At 32.8% G+C, this 20,246-nt stretch overlaps 1 protein-coding gene across 1 annotated transcript in view; it reads left to right on the forward strand.

The window, feature by feature from the left end:
• Nucleotides 1-351: 351 nt before the first annotated feature.
• Nucleotides 352-20,246, forward strand: part of LOC136987096 (acyl-CoA-binding domain-containing protein 5-like) — a 53,341-nt gene continuing 33,446 nt past the window's right edge. Inside the window, exon 1 of the mRNA XM_067284760.1 lies at nt 352-669. Coding sequence (XP_067140861.1) covers nt 609-669 — 61 coding nt within the window. The 5' untranslated portion in view covers nt 352-608. The remainder of the gene's footprint in view (nt 670-20,246) is intronic.

Raw genomic sequence — 20,246 nt, forward strand, 5'->3', positions numbered from 1 at the left:
GTCATGCCTTAGCCGCTCGTCACTTGCACGTAACCTTTATATGCGAATTTAAAATACAGGATATTAAATAATGAAAAAATAAATAAACACGTTCAAAGTTCGTCGCTTGTTATTCTAACCGAAAAACAGACGCCATTAATCACGCTGTAGCCAATTTAATAGTATAAAAGTATGAAAATTGTGATAATAAGCAAACGAAAAATAATCTAAAAAATATTTCAATAAAATTTCTCTATTTTAAAATAATTATACTTTTTTTATTTAGATAAAAAGACAAAAATAAATAATAGAAATTATGTCATCCATCGGGGGCGTTACGGTCAACGAACCCATTGTTTACCGTTAAAAGTGAGGACCACGTGTACAGTACATTCAAATGCCGTGTTTTACGATAAAAGAGTACGTTTACTTCGACAGTCATCGTCTCCATTCGTCATTTCGCGTTAGAAACTCTAGGGGAATAAATATGGAAGCAGGAAAGTGTGATAAAATTCAGATATAACCTCTCGGACTGGTTGTTTATGTCGGCTGATACGTGACGTCGAGCGATAAACAGGTGGTGTGAATTGGCACAAACTGATCTACGTTTAGATTCGTCGAGTATCGAAATGACTACGGAGGAGAAGTTTCAAGCAGCCGTTAACGTTATTAGGAATCTACCCAAAGATGGTTTGCATTTATTGTTTATATCTTTATTAATTATACGAGCGTGACTCAATACAGATCGTTTCGCGATTCTAGTCAATTTCCATAACCTTAAGTTTTTATAAAATTAGGTTAATGATATGTATCGACCTATTCCGGAGTTTTCTAAACTAGAACCGTAACATTACTTATTCAATGCGGAATTAATTACGAAAACGTGTTTGGGTTCAATCACACGCGTGCTTGTCTTTTACTACTAATACGATGTTATACGTAATTAGTGTGGAAAAATTTAGTATTTCTAATAACGTTATATTTAGAAATATTTTAGAAATTATTCGAACAATAGCAAATATTTATCACAGATAAATTTAATCTGCGTATCATCATAAAAAATAAGTTATCCTTGATATATATTTTAATCTCCAAAATACAGTCAAACCTGTTTTTATGCGGGGGATAGGGACCGCATTAAAAAAAACGCATTAAAAAAAATCTCACGAAACTTCACGAATGGCTGTAAATAATAGTTTTCGCAACACAATTAAAAAAATAATTTTTTTATGCGGTCAATAGGGACCGCATAAAAGAAGTCTCACGTAGAAAATAACTCAAAACCGTACGAAATAAAATTTATTGACAACAGATGTCAGCACTTGAATGCATCGTCTGGTCTATCGTCTGTTTTACATATTTTTGTCCAGGTGGTGTTTTGTTGACTTAAAAAGTAAATTATTTCATTTTTCGCATATTCATGCAATAATATTACTATAATAAGTGCATTTATGCTACAATAAGTTTATTTAGCTATAATAAGTCAACGTGAGACATGACGAATCGCACGAGACTAGTCGCCAACTATACCGCACAAATTAAAAATTCGCATTAAAAAAATCGCACAAATAAAAATCGCACATAAAAAGAGCGCATAAAAACAGGTTTGACTGTATTCTAATTTTTCTTTTTTTCAAAATACTTTTTTCTCAATTCTATATTTATTGGTGGTGCACCGGTTATTTGACCAGGCGACTGCCACTAAAAACATTAAGATGTTTGTATTTAATGTTGTTTAAATAGAACATAGTGTGAAACGCGCCAATTTAGGCTATAATCTCCATATTAAACTGTGAAAGAAGAAGAAGAACGCACCAATTTTGTGTTACGATTGGTTTTTATCAAATCACACAAACTGGTTTGAATCATTAGTTTATTATAAACGTGAATGTGAAAATACAAAGACGTGTTTTATTAGATTATTGAATATTTGAAAGTTATGGTTTCTACGGTTTAAATTTATATTTATGCGATAACTGGCTTTAATTTGCTTCCACACATACATATAAATAAATTTTAATTGTTAAAAAAAAAAATTGAATGTTAGTAGCATTAATTTATGTTTTTATTACAAGAAAAATTTTATGATGTAATTAATGATACCTGCGAGCTTAGAAGAAAGCATTTAATGCTTTAATATAAAGTTATTATCTTCAATTTTTTTCAAATTAACTAAAGATTCTTTAGAATTAAATTTATTAAAGTCTGTAAATACATTAAATTTTATTAAGTGCACAAGAATACGTAATATCAAGCAAACTATTAATATTTATAAATTTAATAAGCACTTAACACGAAAATGAGTATTTCGTTTAAACTGAGTTTTTCAAATTTTAAGCGTTTATAATAATAAAATTTACATTCCAAATGGTTTTGACCCTGCGTGGACTCGAGTTGGAAGGACGTTCGGCTGATGTGCTGATTAACAAAATAGAATTTTTTTAAATTCAAAAATAGGTCAGTTACGTATAAATTTCTGTTTTAATTCAATTTAAAAAATAAAATTGGCTATATTTATGGTATGTACTGTACATATAAAATTAAGGAAAAGTTTTTCTAAAAAGAAAAATTAGAATATTTTAAGAGATTAAAATAAGTAAGAGATTTAACTTTTATTTTTTATGATAAATGATAACTAGGCTATATCCATTTTTGTGATTTTAAATATTAACTTCTAGAGTAATATTTAAAATGCTAATTGATGCAGAAAATCTCGGATTTTTCCGCATTATTAATATAAATGATAATTATTTAATATGTACAAAGATATTAAAAACTAAGAAATTTTTTAAGGCAATTAAACCGAAAAAGATTATTAATGAGACTAATTTAAATAAGGCCAATAAACTAAACCAGGTATAGGTAACTTTTGTATAATGCGGTAGTGAGGTTCCACGAAAATGTCACGTTATGACCCTTTAAACTGAAATTGTCACTTTGCAATGTGTGTCGGTATAAATTTGTATGCGTAAATAACTGTAAATTTCAACTGTAATACATCTTGTTATGTTTGTTTATGTATGTTTTGTTATGTTTTGTTTGAGTACATACGTATCAGTGTGTGTATTTTCTCATAAGTTGTATTAAACTAGACACACTTGTATACAATCTGGAAAACCATTACTTTTTTATGTAGTACATAACCTCTGCCCTGCAGAGATTTGCTTATGATTGATAAATAACATTTAATTAATAAAAACATAAATACGACTTTAACAAAGATAAAACTTTGCCCAAAACCTTGCGGCGAAAAGAAGGACAAAATGCAAAGTTTTATCTTTGTTAAAGTTGTATTTATATTTTTATTAATTAAATGTAAATAACGCCGGCCATGTATAGAACTTCTATTAGTTTTTACTTAAAATGATAAATAACAGTTATAAAAATAGTGCATATTAAGTGGCAAAAAAATTATTTTAACATTTGGATGGGTTAAAGTTTCGGGTAGCTTGGTATGTTGTCTATGAATTAGAATTTTGAAGCCAATCCAACGTAATGAACAAAACATTTGAAAAATCAATTACCAAACAGGCTGTATGTAACCTAAACCTTTGTATTAGCCTGTCGATCCTTTCCATAGTATTGAGGATTTAGATTTAGGGAATGATTAATGAACATGGATTTTGTCATGTAATCACTTGATACAACAGAATTGCATAGTTATTCTCGCCTTTAAAACTTTAAATTAGGGAGCTAACCTTTTATTTTTTAATATACAGTATATGTGCATTAAACACTTTGTCCACAGTATAACCACCATCAATAAATTTGAAAAGTTCTCTGTGGAAATTTTTTGGCAGCCTCTACATCTACTGGTGCTGATTTTCCTTGAATTCTTAAGTTATGTCGAGCTTTTTTAAATTTTCAAACTAACCTTTACTAGCACAACATTCATCTTCACTGTGTCCCTTAGAAGATGCTTGTTCAAGTTCTTTCAAATGTGTATAAATATTAAGAGCTTTTTGTCTCATTACATTTCCACTCAAAAGAACTTTTTTTCTGGGTACAGTTTTCTACTCAGATCATTAAAGACTACTCCATTTTCACCATTAAAAAATCACAAGTGAGAAACACACTTTGCACTTACAACTGACCCAGAACAAACACTTTCTCTTAGTTTTTGTTCAATTTGTTTGATCATGTGAATTGTTGATTCATTTAAATTCAAGATCTTTGCAACACAGTGGCATAGCGTGGGTGTCAGCCGCCCCCTTATTTAGGTATTATTATTATTTATTGTGAAATTTTGCCGCCCCTGCCGCCCCCACCACGCTATGCCACTGTTGCAACAACTGATTTTTCTTCACTGTTCAGGTAATCCAGACTGTTGAAAAATTTTATTTTCAGTGTTGATCTCTTCCCTTTCTTTTTGATTTTGCTAGCCATCACTATAAATTTTTTTATCAGTAATATACAATTATAAAAATTAATTATGTATGCTACTCATCAGGATATATGATTTTGATCACTCAGGATTGATACACATTTACGATTTTAACTAACTTTTTCACACTTATTATCTAATTGAATGCTATTTTCAAGAACACTACCAAAAAACAAAATTATAAGTATCATTCAGTTTATACACAAAATGCCAGAGGGAATTTCTAGTGTATAAAGTTGCATACTTGTTAGCATAGAACAGTTTTTTAATGTTCCAACAAGATTGTCATGAAAAATTAGAAAATTAGCTTTCATCATTAGAGAAAATCTTTTACCATATAGGGGAAAAATTCACAATCTACTTTGGTAACTGAAAAAACACATATCAGGGTGATTCAAATGTTCCTGGACACTGACAATACTTTTGCAAAAAAGATCTCTAGCACTGCAACACTGCTGTGAATGCAAACGAGTTGGCTTTTGTGTCATCATCAAAGCATGTGCTATTATTTTATAGAGCTGTTGCATTTATTCCTTTGGCAAATATTGATTTTCCACAAGAAAGAATGACTGACAAAAATACTCATCATTTGAGACATCTTGCTTCATTACTGGAAATGCAAGGGTGGCAGCAGAGAATATTTGTGAAATTGAAGGCCTAGGCCTGATGAGCAATGCAACTACAGCTGAATGATTCTGCAGTTTCAACTCCAAGAATACCGGCCTCATAGACAAACTTCAGTCTGTATGATCATCAACCATTGATGATGAAGCACTGTTCCAAGCTGTTCAACAGGAGGCAGGCAGCAGAACTAGCCGAATGTCTGCTGAACTCGGGGCTTCACAATTAACTGTTGCTCACCATTTGAAACATCTTGGCTTTCACAGCAGAAGACCTTGAGAAGTACACATGAACTGATGGAGCAGCAAGCACAAAGGAGGATACAAGTTTGTAATCATATGTTACAAAATCCAAAAGATGACAGGTTCTGGTGCAGGATTGTAATGGGAGATGAAAAATGGATCTTTTTCAGAAATCCTAACAGAGGAAACCAGTGGCTCTGACCAGATGAAGTGCCAGCACAACTGGTTCAACAAGGACAGCTCAAATGAAAAGTTATGCTGTGCATTTGATACAGGGCCCATGGATAGAGTAAGCCCCTCTTTGCCTTAGTGGGTCTCTTATGCAAGTTTTTTCTTTTTTCTTGACAATAGTGGCTTAGACAAATCTTCATAGGTTTGCCGGGATGATTGATCATCCAGCTGTTTGCAGTAACATTGTATCTGTTTTTTAATGGTCCATAGACAGCAACATCCAGTGGCTGCAGTCGCTAGCTGGTGTGTGGAGGTAGAGTTAGCAGCACTATCCCGTTTTCTTTGGTGAATTTTATCGATTCAATAAAAATGTGGCTGTCGTGATTGTCCAAAATTAGGAGTACTGTATGGCTATTGCTTGTAGATGACCCAGCAAAATTTGAGAAATGCTGCAAACACTTTTAAAAATTTTCAGCTGTCATGCAGCCACTTTGATGGGCTAGTCTGAGACTTTGAGCAGACACTCCTGCCAGCATAAAATCCTTGAAATTAACTCTTGGGAGTACAAATGCAGGGGGCAATGCATTTCCCATCACATTTACGAAACAAAACGGTAACTAACTGCCCCCTTTCTCCAGAAGTCACTTGGGCTACTTGATTTTCCCCTTTTCTAGAAATTACATTTAGGGGTTTCTGAACAGTAGTGAAACCTGTTTCATCACAGTTATATATTCTGTCTGGAGTGAATTCATATCTCTTCATAACATCTTCTAGATTCTTGAAAAATTTCCCGACATTTGTTTTATTGAAGCTTGTACTTAGGGCCAAACTTGTTGCTTCGGGTGTTCTTATAGACAAATTTTTATTCCTGGTCATAAAGTCTTGCAACCAATCTCAACCGGCTTGGTTATTAGTAAATCATGTTTTAGGAATTGTATTTGATTGTACAAGTTTTGCATATTGAAAAGCCAATTCCCTTGTTTGCAGTGTCATTAAACCATGATTCATTGATGATGCTTGCATTAAATATGATGTTAATTCTGCCTCCTGCTCTGTAGTAAAAACTTTCCTGTTATTCACATGTGGTGAATACACCACATTGTCTTTTTTATATTTTGAAACAAGCTAGCCAAATGCGATTTTGCAATTCCGTGGGCACTGGTTGTAGCCCTGATTGATGCTTCTTTTTCGACAACTTCAATTATTGCCCCTGGCGTCACATGTTCTTTCTGTTTCTTTTTCTTATACTTTTGAGGCATTTTTTTTCTATTAAAAAATTTTGCATTAGAACATGCCAAAAAAAATGTCAATATGGGGTTGAAAGGGACATGTCCCATTCATTCCCTATTTTACTGTCCCTTTCAACCCCCAGGCCTCAAACAACCAAAACTACAACTTAACTTTCTGATAGTGAAATATAATTTAAAATTGATTAAATAAACATATTCTAGAGGTTTCAAAGTAATTATCTCGATTTAAGTACATTATCCAATGACTATGTTTGAGATTTTACCCCTAAATGTAAGAAATGAAGAAAACTTACTTTTGCATGCATTTTCTGTTCATCCAGGCATTCCAAACACTGGCACTATGTATTGGACCCTACAAATGTGTGAAAACTATGGACTACTAGTGTCATCTATCCGTGAAATAGCGAAGCTCCATAATTAATTTAGCAGCAAGTTATAGAGGCTGTCCCTTTCATCCCCACCCTCTCCTATATCATTAGCATATATCATTTTAGTACTTAATGTGCTGACAGTTGTAGAGTATGTTGGTAATTGGCAGACTTTAAGCATGCAACACCACAAGAAAAAATGTATACCTTTACTCACCTTTTAAATTTACACATTCTTTCATATCACATTCCTCCAGCACTTGTTCATTTCTCATACAGTCTCTCCTTGTTTATCCCACACTCTGCTTTCAAATACCCTATCTCACATGCAATAATGCAACTCTTGTGACTCTTTTGCCATATCCAAGTTTTACTGCCATACACGAACACAGGCAGCATAACAAAGCCATTCATGCCTCTTTGAACATCCTTTTATCCCTTGCAAATTTACTCATTGCATACCTGCACTCCTGCATTCACCACCACCTGCACTCCTGCATTTACTGTTCTGATAATATCCCCATCTATCCTTCTGTTTCTATTAATCATACTTCCCAAATATACAAACTAGTGCACTTGTTCCAGCTCAATCATGTGATCCATTTGCTTATCTTTGTATTCAAACACAGTTGCCTTGGTTTTACTCACATTCACTTATAACATATATTCCTCACACACCTCTTCAAGATAAGACACAAGAGTTTGAGGCTCTTCTACACTCTGTTAACAGCACAGTGTCATCTGATACAATGAATGACAGACTTGGTCATTTCCAATTTTCATTCCGCGCTCAGGCACTCTGGATCTCCTCATGTATGCATCAATGAAAACATTAAACAATCTTGGGGATATAACCTTTGTCTTACCCCTTGTCTTACACTTTCTTCAATTGTGAACCACTTAAACACTTTGCCTTCCTCACGTGCACATGCTCTGTTGTTTTCATACATCATTTTCACGCTTCTAAGTAACTTACCTCTCACTCCATAATCACATATTTGTCACAGTTTTACCCTGTTCACTCTATCATATGCTTTTTCTAGATCAACAAACACTGTAAAGACTTTTTTACCCACATTCAAACATTTCTCCATAAACATTCTCAATATGAAGATCTAGTCTACACGCCTCTTCTCTCACAAAATCACACTACACATTCTTTATTTGCTTTGCAGTCGGCTTCTCAACTCTGTCAACCAACACTCACACAAACACTTTTCCAGATATGCCAGCAAACTTAGGCCACAGAAGTTCTTATAGCTGTTTCATTCTTTTCTATGTATATCAGAACAATCACGACATTTCTCCAATCACATGGCACCATGCCCTTATCACAACATATGTTGCAGAAAGTTAAGAAATAAACTGGAACTTTTTAACACATATGCACACAATGACACCTTACTTGCTTATTCCAGCAACATTTATTCTGAATTACAAACATTTTCCACCGCATTTAGAGGACTTCTTCAAGTAAACAAGCTGTTCCATTTATTGTACCACACATTTTTTAATAGTTTGTGTTATATTTCACACTATTTATTTACTTATTTATTACATATAAAAAAGGAAATGTCATAAGACAATTGGGGGATACTATAGATTACTATCTATGGAATTTCGGGACTTTGAGTATATATCTGAATTGAGGGGACTGAGACGAGTTCAACGATGCCCTACTTTTGGACCGGAGACAAAAAATAAAAAAGTTATCTTTTATCATACTTCTTTCCGACAATCGCGCGATGATAGGGAGTCGCGTCGCTCTCTCCGCTCTCGTATCGCATGTTTAACCCTACTGGAGATGACCGTAGTCTGACGTCATGGTTTGCAGACTTTACCGCAAGATGGCAGTACTAGCAACTATGGTGCCGTCTTCACGAGAGCATTAAAAAAGTATGGTAAGTGAAAAAGTATGATAACTTTTTTATTTTTTGTCTCCGGTCCAAAAATAGGGTACCGTTGAACTCGTCTCTGTCCCCTGAGTTCCAATATATAATCAAAGTCCTGAAATTCCATAGGGGGGGTAATCTATAGTACACCCGACAATTGATATTTTCCCCCAAAAATAATGCCCATAACAAAAGATTTAAAAAACAAATAAAAAAGGGATAACAACCAATGATAAAAAATATACATAAATAAAAACAAACGATTATATATTATAAAGTAATCATTTACAAATGTGATTACAAATAACATAGTATTTCTACGTTTTAATCTGTTAAGATAAAAAGGTTAGGTGATGTCAAAGTTTTGTAATTTTTGAAGCACAGGAAAACACATCATACATTAGTGCAGGGGTCGGCAACATGCGGCCCGTTGCAAGTTTTTGTGCGGCCCACCATGCAATATAACTTTTATGTGGTAAAGTAAAAATTAGGAAGGCTTTTTTATTTTTTATATTATTATTATTTGTTATATTATGAAATATATTGATTGTATTATTATTATTACTTTTTATAAATAAAAAGTAACATAAAGTACTAAAAGTTTTTATTGATAATATTTGATAATATGATCGAAATATAGAACGAGATTGACCGACGAAAATTTGCAAAACATTTTAAGGATTTCAGTTTCTCAAACCCATCCCGACATAAATGAATTATCGAAAAACATTCAAGAACAAAAATCGCATTAAATTTTAATGTTATTTTTATTCGAATAAAATAAATTATTTTCTTTTTTAAGAATTGTCACTTTTTTGTTCTCCGATGTTGTTATAGCATGTAAATAAAAAATAAAATAAAAATTAGTAACAATTTTATTTTTTTAAATAATATTTATATTTGATTTAAAAAAACCTATTTAAGCTACATACTACATTACATCTGACCGTGCAGCCTGCTTAAAAATATTTCTTTTTTTGAAAATGGCCCGCCGTCCAGAAAAGGTTGCCGACCCCTGCATTAGTGTATTATTATTATTATCTTTTATATTTAGTCTTATTTTAATATTAATCTCTAACTTTATTTTACAAGTTTTTGAATTAATCCATGTTAATTTAGAATGTAAATTTAAAAATTAAATCCATAATACTTGTAAAATGTTTCTCTGTTTTCCAAATGTACTGTACAATAAATGGAATGGATTGTTTATTTGAAGAAGGTCTCTAAATGTGGCCAAAAACATTTGTAATTCAGAATAAATGTTGCTGAAATAAGCAAGTAAGGTGTTATTGTGTGCATATAAGTATATGTTGCAGAGTTGTAGTATCCATTCTTTCTCATTTTTCCTTCCATATTTTAACATTTTTGCAGTCATACCATCCAGACCAGATCTGCCATTTTGCATTCTTCTTATTGCAATAATCTAGACACTAACCAATGCCAAATTCTATTGCGCTAGACACGGCTATATGATACTTTATAGTATATTGGGTTTAGAGATGTTATTTGTTTATCACTACTCTAATACTGGTCTAGCATGTAAATACTCCGACAAAGACTTCTTATTGCATTCTGAACCTCACTGAAATGCATAGACGCATCCATCACTTCTTCATTTATTTCTGCAACTGTTCTTCCAATCATGCTACCTTCACTGCCTCTCAACAGGCTCTCAAAATATTCTTGTCACTTATTATGTATCATACCTCATATTCGTCCCACATCAGTTTATCATTTGCACTTCATACACAAGATATACTTTTCTTTCTGTTGCCATGTATACTCTTTATTTGCTTCCAGAACAGTTTTCTATTTCTCTCAAATGCTCCTTGCATATGCTGAGTCTATTCTTCATTCACTCTGTCTTTACCTTCCTTAATCACTCATGCAGCCTCTCACTTTGCTGTATACTTAATCTTACTAACACTGCCATTTAGTAGACCCGTGTATGTAGCCTTTTTACTTTATCAGTTTGCTCAACTCTGTCATTTCACCATGCTTTCTCTCTTTCACGGCCCATTCTTGTTACACCACATACCTGTTTTGCTGTTTCTACTGCACAAGATTGGAAATGCTTCCAAACCTTCTCCACATCACTCATTTCCTCACTCACTTTCTCCAGTTTTAATTCAACATGCTCTCTATGATCATCTTTTCTACTCAACAGGCAGTCTGTTTTCACTTGTTTCAGAGTCATTCTTTTCTTCCTTTTCTTCTGCCACATAATCTAGTTATACCTTTGATACCACTAAGTAATGGTCCAAGCTACAGTCAGCTCTGCTCATAACTCTTGTATCGTCCACTGTATCTCTTAATCTATCATCATACAACAACAAAATCTATTATGCTCCTCTAACCATTTGTATGATTTTCCCATGTGTACTAAAATTATGATATAATCTAAAATACACCTTTTTTATAAAAAAAAAACACTAAAATTTTGTAATGATTAGTAGTGTTTAGTTAATATGCCTTTGTGTCCTTATCTTAATTTAAACTTATCTCGTCTACTAGTACTTTATCATTTAACAGGACATATTATACTGGATTTATGGATGCAGCAATTAGGTATAATAAGTCTTGTTAATTGACAAAGTACTAGTGAAGTTTTTAATAATCTATACTCGAAATTCTGGAGAATTGGAGAATGCAGAGAACAGGAAATACAGCAGAGGAAATAGAAAAATTAAAAACAGAAATATGGTATTTAAAAAAAATGTAAGATGGAAGCCATAAAATTACCAACATTAAGCTTACCTGTGAGTATCAGCACAAATTTACAACAACATGATGTAGAAAACATAAATAAATTTTAATTGTAGAAAATGTCTTTTAAATGCCTGCCGATGAGGGACAAACAGGTCCGAAACACAATGTTAAAGTGTATGTGTTCAGGTGATTTAAATAAACAAACAATATTATTTCTGATCTGTAAGACCTAATCGCTGCATCCATAAATCCAGTATAATATGTCCTGTTAAACAATAAAGTACCAGTAGACGACGTAAATTTAAATTAGTAGTGTTTGTTTGACTGTTTTAAACTAATTATAAGCATATTTTATTTAATCTGTTAAAATGAACTTTCAGTATAACAAAATTAGTTGTGTAGTCTCAACAAGATTTAACATGTGGTCTTTTCAGGCTTCTAATACATCCTGAAAATGGTATATGTATAATTTTGCTGTTATGAATTTTGGATTATTGAAAGTATATTTTCTGCATATTTTTTGTGCATGTATGTTAAATGTAAACATTATGCAACTTCCAATATAATGTGTTACGTATCAGGTTCCTCTAAAGCAGTGGTTCCCAACCTTTTCTAGGATGCGGAACACTTTTGTGAGCAATTTTCTTTAGCGGAATACTTACTTAAGTTAATATGAAATACATAAGCTTGTCATCAGTTATTTTATTAGAATTGAGCAGTTATAATTCAATATCTTTACTCATATTATTAACGCCAATTCTAAGACAGGAAAAAATATACCTAAATAACTTTAATGGGAAACTTGTGCCTGATGTTTTTTACATATTTCATTCAGTTTTTATCATTGCCTTTATCTTATTCGAAACAGTAGTACACTCCATAAGTACGAGTCGTACAGTACATATATACATGTATTTAAGTTTATGAAAATTTTATGATTTTAATTTTTTGATATTTGGCGGCTCGAATACGATTGTACGCTTTCCGATTTGCGACTAAATCTGCGGAACACTTGGGAGATGCTTACGGAACACCAGTGTTCCGCGGAACACCGGTTGGGAACCACTGCTCTAAAGTTAGATATGGTTTTCTAATTCAAAAAGGTTTTCCACCACCGATTTATATATTTAGAATAAACATCTGTAATCAAGGAACAAATTGTGCACTGTATAAAATAGATCCTGTATGGATTTGGCTATTAGAGTTAACTGAATATTCTTCTCTTTTGGATATATTAAGTAATAGTAATAACTTTACTTTAGCATTCTACATGCTAGTCAAATTTATTTTATATTTACCAATTAATTTTATTATTACACATATTAATTTACAAAAGTATAAATATCTTATATGCGAGTAAATACAGTATATATATAAGACGATCTCGCATATAGGACAACATGTGACTTTAAAGATCAAAATAAAGAAAATTAGATTTATTAATACAATTCTAATTTTATATCATTTAATCACAAATAAAATATCAAATGCACATATTAAGGCAAACAACCAGGCTTTCTTGACGCTATCACCTTTTGTCTACTTGGATTCGCTTTCTGAATCTTCGTTACAACTCTCCTCTTTTTAACTCTCACTCCACAAAGCATCATCCTCTGATCCGTCGAGTGAATTTGAAATGCAGTATTTCTTGAATGACTTTGCTATCAGCTCTTGAGGAATGCTTTTCCACACATCTGATACCCATGTAGCAAAACCAAAACATTATAATACACATTACTGGAAAAAGTTTATTTTTAATGATTCAGAATGTGCAAATATTCATCAAAAATACCAATTTAACAAATATGAAATAACTACATTTATAATCATTGCTACGTGACCAGCTATTTTTGGACCATCTCTTTGAAAGCAACATTTACCTTGACCTCCATAGCATCTTGCTATAATGGCAGTATAAACTATACGCGGTTCACAAAAATTATTGCAAAAATGCAAAGAATCCTTCGCTCGCATGTATAGGACGACTTAGGTTTTTGAAGCAGTGAAAAATGAGTAAAAACCTTGTCTTATACATGAGTAAATACAGTATATATGTTATGGACAAAGTGATTAATACGGGCATTATGAATAATGACCAACAAAATTGGGCATTGTATTGGGTTTTTCGGAAAGTTCGTAGCGATTTTTAAGAGAAATAAAAGAAATTGTTTTAATACTAAAAATATACTTTTATTCCATTATGTATGCGCCATTGTTTTTAATGACGTGTTGCCATCTATGGGGCAGCTTCATGATAACCTCTTCGTAGAACTTTCCAGTTTTTTCCGCGAAAAACTGATCCACGTGGTTTTTGCAAGCTTCCAAAGTATCAAAGTTTTTATCATGAAGGGAATTTTGTAGAGAACGGAACAAATGGTAGTCCGACGGGGCAAGGTCGGGTGAGTAAGGGGGGTGGGGTGAAACATCCCAGCCTAGTTCCAATAATTTTTGGCGTGTTCGTAAAGACGTGTGAGGTCTGGCATTATCTTGGTGAAACACAATGCCTTTTCTATTGGCCAGTTCCGGACGTTTTTCTTTAATTGCCATGTTCAGCTTATCCAATTGGGAACAATACTTATCAGAATCAATTGTTTGATTCTGTGGAAGCAGCTCATAGTACAGGATTCCTTTCCAATCCCACCAGACAGTGAGCATGACCTTCTTTGGATGAAGACCGGCCTTTGGAGTTTTTAATGGTGATTCATTTTTCTTACCCCACGATCGTTTTCGGCTGATGTTGTTATAAATGATCCACTTTTCATCACCTGTCACTAAACGCTTCAGAAAAGGGTCATTTTCATTTCGTTTTTCAAGAGAATCACAAATGGAGATGCTATCCAGTAAGTTATTTTCCGTTAAGTCGTGAGGTATCCAAATGTCATAACGATTCACGTATCCGAGCTTCTTTAGATGTTGAAATACAGTACTGTTTGATGACTTCACTATGTCTGCAATCTCTCGAGTTGTGTAATGAGGGTTTTCATCCAATAATGCTTTGATTTGGTCCTCTTCAATAACAGGAGGTCTTCCTGAGCGAGGAGCATCTTCAGGGCTGAAATTACCCGTTTTAAATTTTGCAAACCACTTTCGAACAGTTGATTCTGATACAGCACTCCCACCATAAACATCACATATCTTTTTTGCTGTTTGTACAGCATTTTTGCGTTTACGAAAAAAGAAAAGAAACAAGTGTCGATAATGCACGTTGTTCGCATCCATTTTTGCAATGAGCCAAATTAAACGCTATTTGAATAATCTTAACAGTTTTTTTGTAACGGACGCGTCTCAAGGTCATTTATCGTAATATTCATTGGTTTGTACAATTCTAATCATTTTTGCGTCAATCGGTGTCTCAACTGTCGGCTATCAAAAATCACTACGAACTTTCCGAACAACCCAATAATAAATTTCAATAATTTATCAAATTGACCGGTCATTATGAATACTGCTATCACCTAATCGGGCAAAGTGATAATAATACGTTGAGGAGTGATCATACAACATATGCTAGCCAATCGGCACTTAGTTGCGCGTGCGTATTGCGTTTAGTACCGAATTTGGCGGCAGTCGTGAGTGTTTGTGCTCTCGACAGATTCCTTCTGGAGGGAAGCCGCCGGCAGGCTGCCGATTGTTTAACATCACTAGTTATTTATTCATGGTAGTTCTTGAACACACGTATCAATATCTAGTAACGTTAAACAATCGGCGGCGTGCCGGCGGCTCCCATCCGGGAGAAATCCGTTGAGAGCACAAACAGTTGCGACCACCGCCAAGATGGTGCACATAGGTAAAATTTTGCCATTTAATTAATATAGTTAACAGTACTTAGTTTTAAAAAATTATGTTCTTTTTAAAATACTTTGAAATAATTTACAAAAAATAAATATTTCTAAATGAAATAAGTGGAGGTTTTTTTAATCAAATTTTAAATTCGGTAGTAAACACGATACGCATATGCAACCGAGTGCCGATTAGCTAGTGTATGTCAAATGATCATTCCTCAACTTATTATTATCACTTTGCCTGACTAGGTGATAGCAGTATTCATAATGACTGGTCAATTTGATAAATTAATCAATATTTATTACGCTGCCTGCCCTTTTTGGTCATTATTCATAATGACTGGACATTATGAATAATGCCAGATTAATCACTTTGTCCATAACATATATATTTCAACCTCCGGGTTCCCAACCGGTGTTCCGTAAGCATCTCCCAAGTGTTCCGCAGATTTAGTCGCAAATCGGAAAGTGTACAATCGTATTCGAGCTGCCGAATATCAAAAAATTAAAATCTTAAAATTTTCATAAACTTAAATATATATATACGACTCGTACTTATGGAGTGTATGACTGTTTCAAATAAGATAAAGGCAATGATAAAAACTGAATGAAATATGTAAAAAACAGCAGGCACAAGTTTCCCATTAAAGTTATTTAGGTATATTTTTTCCTGTCTTAGAATTGGCGTTAATAATACGAGTAGAGATTTTGAGTTATAACTGCTCAATTCTAATAAAATAACTGATGACAAGCTTATGTATTTCATATTAACTTAAGTAAGTGTTCCGCTAAAGAAAATTGCTCACAAAAGTGTTCCGCATCCTAGAAAAGGTTGGGAACCACTGCTATAGACAGTTTACAATAATGCAAGTCTTTCCAAAATGTAGTTTATTTCACAATATCAAACTTCTTTCCCAACATCTTGGTTACAAAACGTGTTTCGAAAACTTGATTTTCCTCATCAGTTGCATATTTTGTCTGTAGGGCTGGAAATTGAAATAGATAAATAATAAATATAATGCAGTTCTACTTGTTTATGTATTCTTTTAAATTAAAAGTGGAACAAATAAATAAAATTATTTATAACTTCTAACTAAATTTTTTTGTAATACTGCTGACCCTTGATAATCTGACGCTTTTGTAATCCAACATTCTCAGTAGTCCGACACACCTCCCATCAAGGTCACCGTAGTCCCCGTCTCGTTATGTGTCTGCACAGAAGGATGTCGCGACATGAATCTCCCCACTCAATTCTTACACGATGACACACGTTTCTTATGTTTTCTGTGAGCAGTTCTGTACGTACTGTATTATTTATGCCTATACATACTGTATGTACATTTATTGGCTTCCATATTTCTTTTAATAAACATGTTTTAGTTAACCGAAATGGGTGTTTCATTTCCATATTAACCTAGGCAGCGTTTTACTCATAAAATGTAGGAATATTGTAGGCAACTGCTAGCAAAACAATGCCAGATATGTAATCACTTTTGGTAATCTGACACCCCTTTGGTCCCACACCTGTCGGATTATTAAGGGTCAGTTGTATCGTTAACTTATTTATACATTTCGATCATTTTTTTTAAGTGCACACATTCAAATCTGTTAAATATTGTACAAAAATTAATATTAAATGGTCTTAATAAATACAGATTTAACAAACTAAATTAATTATCATGTTATTACTAAAATTAAAATAAATATCACCATAATAATATATATCTTTATACTGATGCAATAGCAAAAGTTAATCTGAAATTTCCGTCGTAAAAATGAATTTGGAGGAAAAATGCAATTAATTATGAAAGTTATCATTAATCAGTTTAATAATATCTCATTTTTCCTTGTAATGAAAAATTAATTTGACAAATTATTATATAGATTATGAAAGGATTAAAATGTATTATATTATTCACACTAGCAAATTGTAACATGAACCTCTTCGGACATTATGCATTGAAAGAACACAAAATTTGATTAATAATTTCCATCAAAAGTACTGGTTCAGTAGCACAGCCAGAAATTTAGCAAGGGGGAGGCACTAACATGTAAAATACTGTAATTAAGAAATATCGATGAATGTTTGAATAAAACTGCAATGCAAAGTATATAAAATTGTGTTTATATTTTGTATTGAATATGATTGGTTTACACCAATCAAATCTATTATAAAAATAATAATCACATGATATTATGTAAACATAGCATATGAACATAATCGTAATAATAATATTTCTTAGGAGGGGGGGGCGTGTTCAACCGTCGAGGCTGCTGGCGTTTTTTCTTGTGCTCCTGGTCATCCATACTAAGCCTAAGATACAAACGTTTTTGACTTTCTACTAACGTTATAAGTGTTAATTTGTAACTTACTAAGATTAATACTTCAATAATTACATCATTACAAACATGCAACGCTCTCCACCTAAGCGGGGAAGACCTCCAATAAACCGTGCCAAACCGGATACCAAGAAGATTACCAACTTTTTACGAATTACGTAAACAATATCCTCAGGTTAAACTGCGGAATGATGTTTTACTAATCAACCATGAAAAGCTGACCTATAATTTAACCACTGGAAAACTGGTACAGGCAGACACTTTTCTTCCATCGTCAAGAACAGATACAACTAAATGACAAATTAACAAACAAGACAAATTTCGAGTTCGCAAATCTCATTCTAACAACCAATGCCTTATTGTTATTAATTGGAATAGTCAGGGCCTCAAACATAAAATACCTCAAATTGATGCTTTTACATCTAAATATGAACCAGACATCTTGGCTATCACTGAAACCTGGTTAACCTCAGAATTGGTCTACAAGTCAAAATTTTTCGAGAAATTTATAATTGAATCAATAATGGCAAATAAACCTATTGGCCCAGGCCGTCCAAGCGGAGTCCTCTGTTTACTATTAAAAAAAGGTGTCTGTAAAATACTACAAACAAAAAAATCTAAGAATTTCATTTTGCTTCTTATTCAGATCAATAAACCTATGCTTGCAAATATCAAAAATAATCTAATAAATTTATTACTTGCTTATATTCCACCAGACGATATAACAACTTTGAATGAAATATCTAAACACGTCGAGACCTGGCATTACATTACTCCTTACTCCATAATATTGGGTGATTTCAATGCAAGAATAGCCAACAGAATGGACTCCAAATATAAAGGTACTAATCCACTAATACAAAATATTCGCTACTCGAAAGATAAACACCTAAACAGACTGGGGCAAAAATTAATAGAAATAATAACAAATCTTAAAATGTGTATAATCAATGGTTACTTGAAACTGACATACCAGCAGAATTTACTTGTTTAACACATACAGGAAAATCAACTATTGACTTCACGATTTGTTCAGAATTATTATTAGATTGCTGCATGGACTTTAACGTTATTAACTTTGATATCTCCGAACATTTCCCCACAATGGTAAAACTTCTATTATTCTTGACAAAAAACTGACAAATTACCATCCAAAAAACAACGTGTACAATACAAAACTTGCAGGTATTCTAAAAAAATTGAAAACCGATTTGGCGACATCCCGACAGTAATAGAAAACAATAGCGAAGATTTATACAGGCTAATGATTAATATAATGAACGACTACATTGTTCTGAATAATGGTAAAAGAAAACATAACTATGGATTTAGACAGAGCTGGTTTGACTTTGACTGTTATAAAAAGAGAATGGAAAAAAAGACTAAACTAAAAATATTCAGATTAAACTCTAACGACATCAATTTTAACAACTATAAAGACGCTAAACGAGCTTATAACAACCTAATTAAGACAAAAAAGAAAAATTACTTCAAGAAGCTTGAATTAAACTTAATTAAACATAACAAAGACAACAAATTATTTTGGACTACAGTAAGAAGATATCGATTTTAAACCTAGCATAAGCGAAAATTCATCAATCATTGACTTCGACACTTGGAAAAATTTCTACCAACGATTCTCAATAATTCACTTAGACTCACCAACAATATTAAGCACAAAGGCATACAACGAACACCTGGATGTTGACTTTTCAATTGATGATCTAAACGAAGCAATTCAAAAAATAAAAATCAATTCAACCCCAGGTCATGATAACATTCCTAATAAATTTCTAAAAATGCTACCTAATAGTTCCAGATTAAAACTACTTAATATTTTTAATATTATGTATAAAGCAACTTCCTTTCCTGACTCTTGGAACACAGTTATTCTTACTATGCTATATAAAAGGGGTGACAAGTCTTCCCCTAACAACTATAGACCTATAGCACTGCTGTCTACAATAAGAAAATGTTTTACTTCAATGTTAACAACCAAATTCCAACAATGGACTAAAGTCAACGATTTAGAAGCTAAATTCCAATATGCCTTTTCAAAAAATAAAGGAACTGAATCAGCCATTCTTATTCTACTAATGATAATTCAGCTTTATCTTACAAAAAAACATAGGAAAGTTTATGCTGCATTCATCGACATAAAAAAAGCCTTCGATTCAGTCTACACTCCATTACTGATAAATAACTTAAAATCCTGTGGTGCTAGTGCTAAATTTACATCTGCCATAAATAAGCTTTACTCAAATTATTCTGTTAAAATTAAACAAGGCAATACGATTTTTCCTTCATTACTTCTTTCCCGTGGAGTACTCCAGGGTGACCCCTTGTCACCTTACCTATTTAATTTCTATTTATTGGGCATCAACCATCTTTTTAACAATCCTTTCGAAGGCATTGAAATAAAAAATCGAACATTTCATTACATCCTCTTTGCCGACGATCTAGTTATACTAGCCCCAAATAAAATATCACTTCAACGCAAGATTAATC

The sequence above is a fragment of the Centruroides vittatus genome, unplaced genomic scaffold, assembly GCF_030686945.1.
Source record: "Centruroides vittatus isolate TY-2023 unplaced genomic scaffold, ASM3068694v2 scaffold_1444, whole genome shotgun sequence".
NCBI lineage: Eukaryota > Metazoa > Arthropoda > Arachnida > Scorpiones > Buthidae > Centruroides > Centruroides vittatus.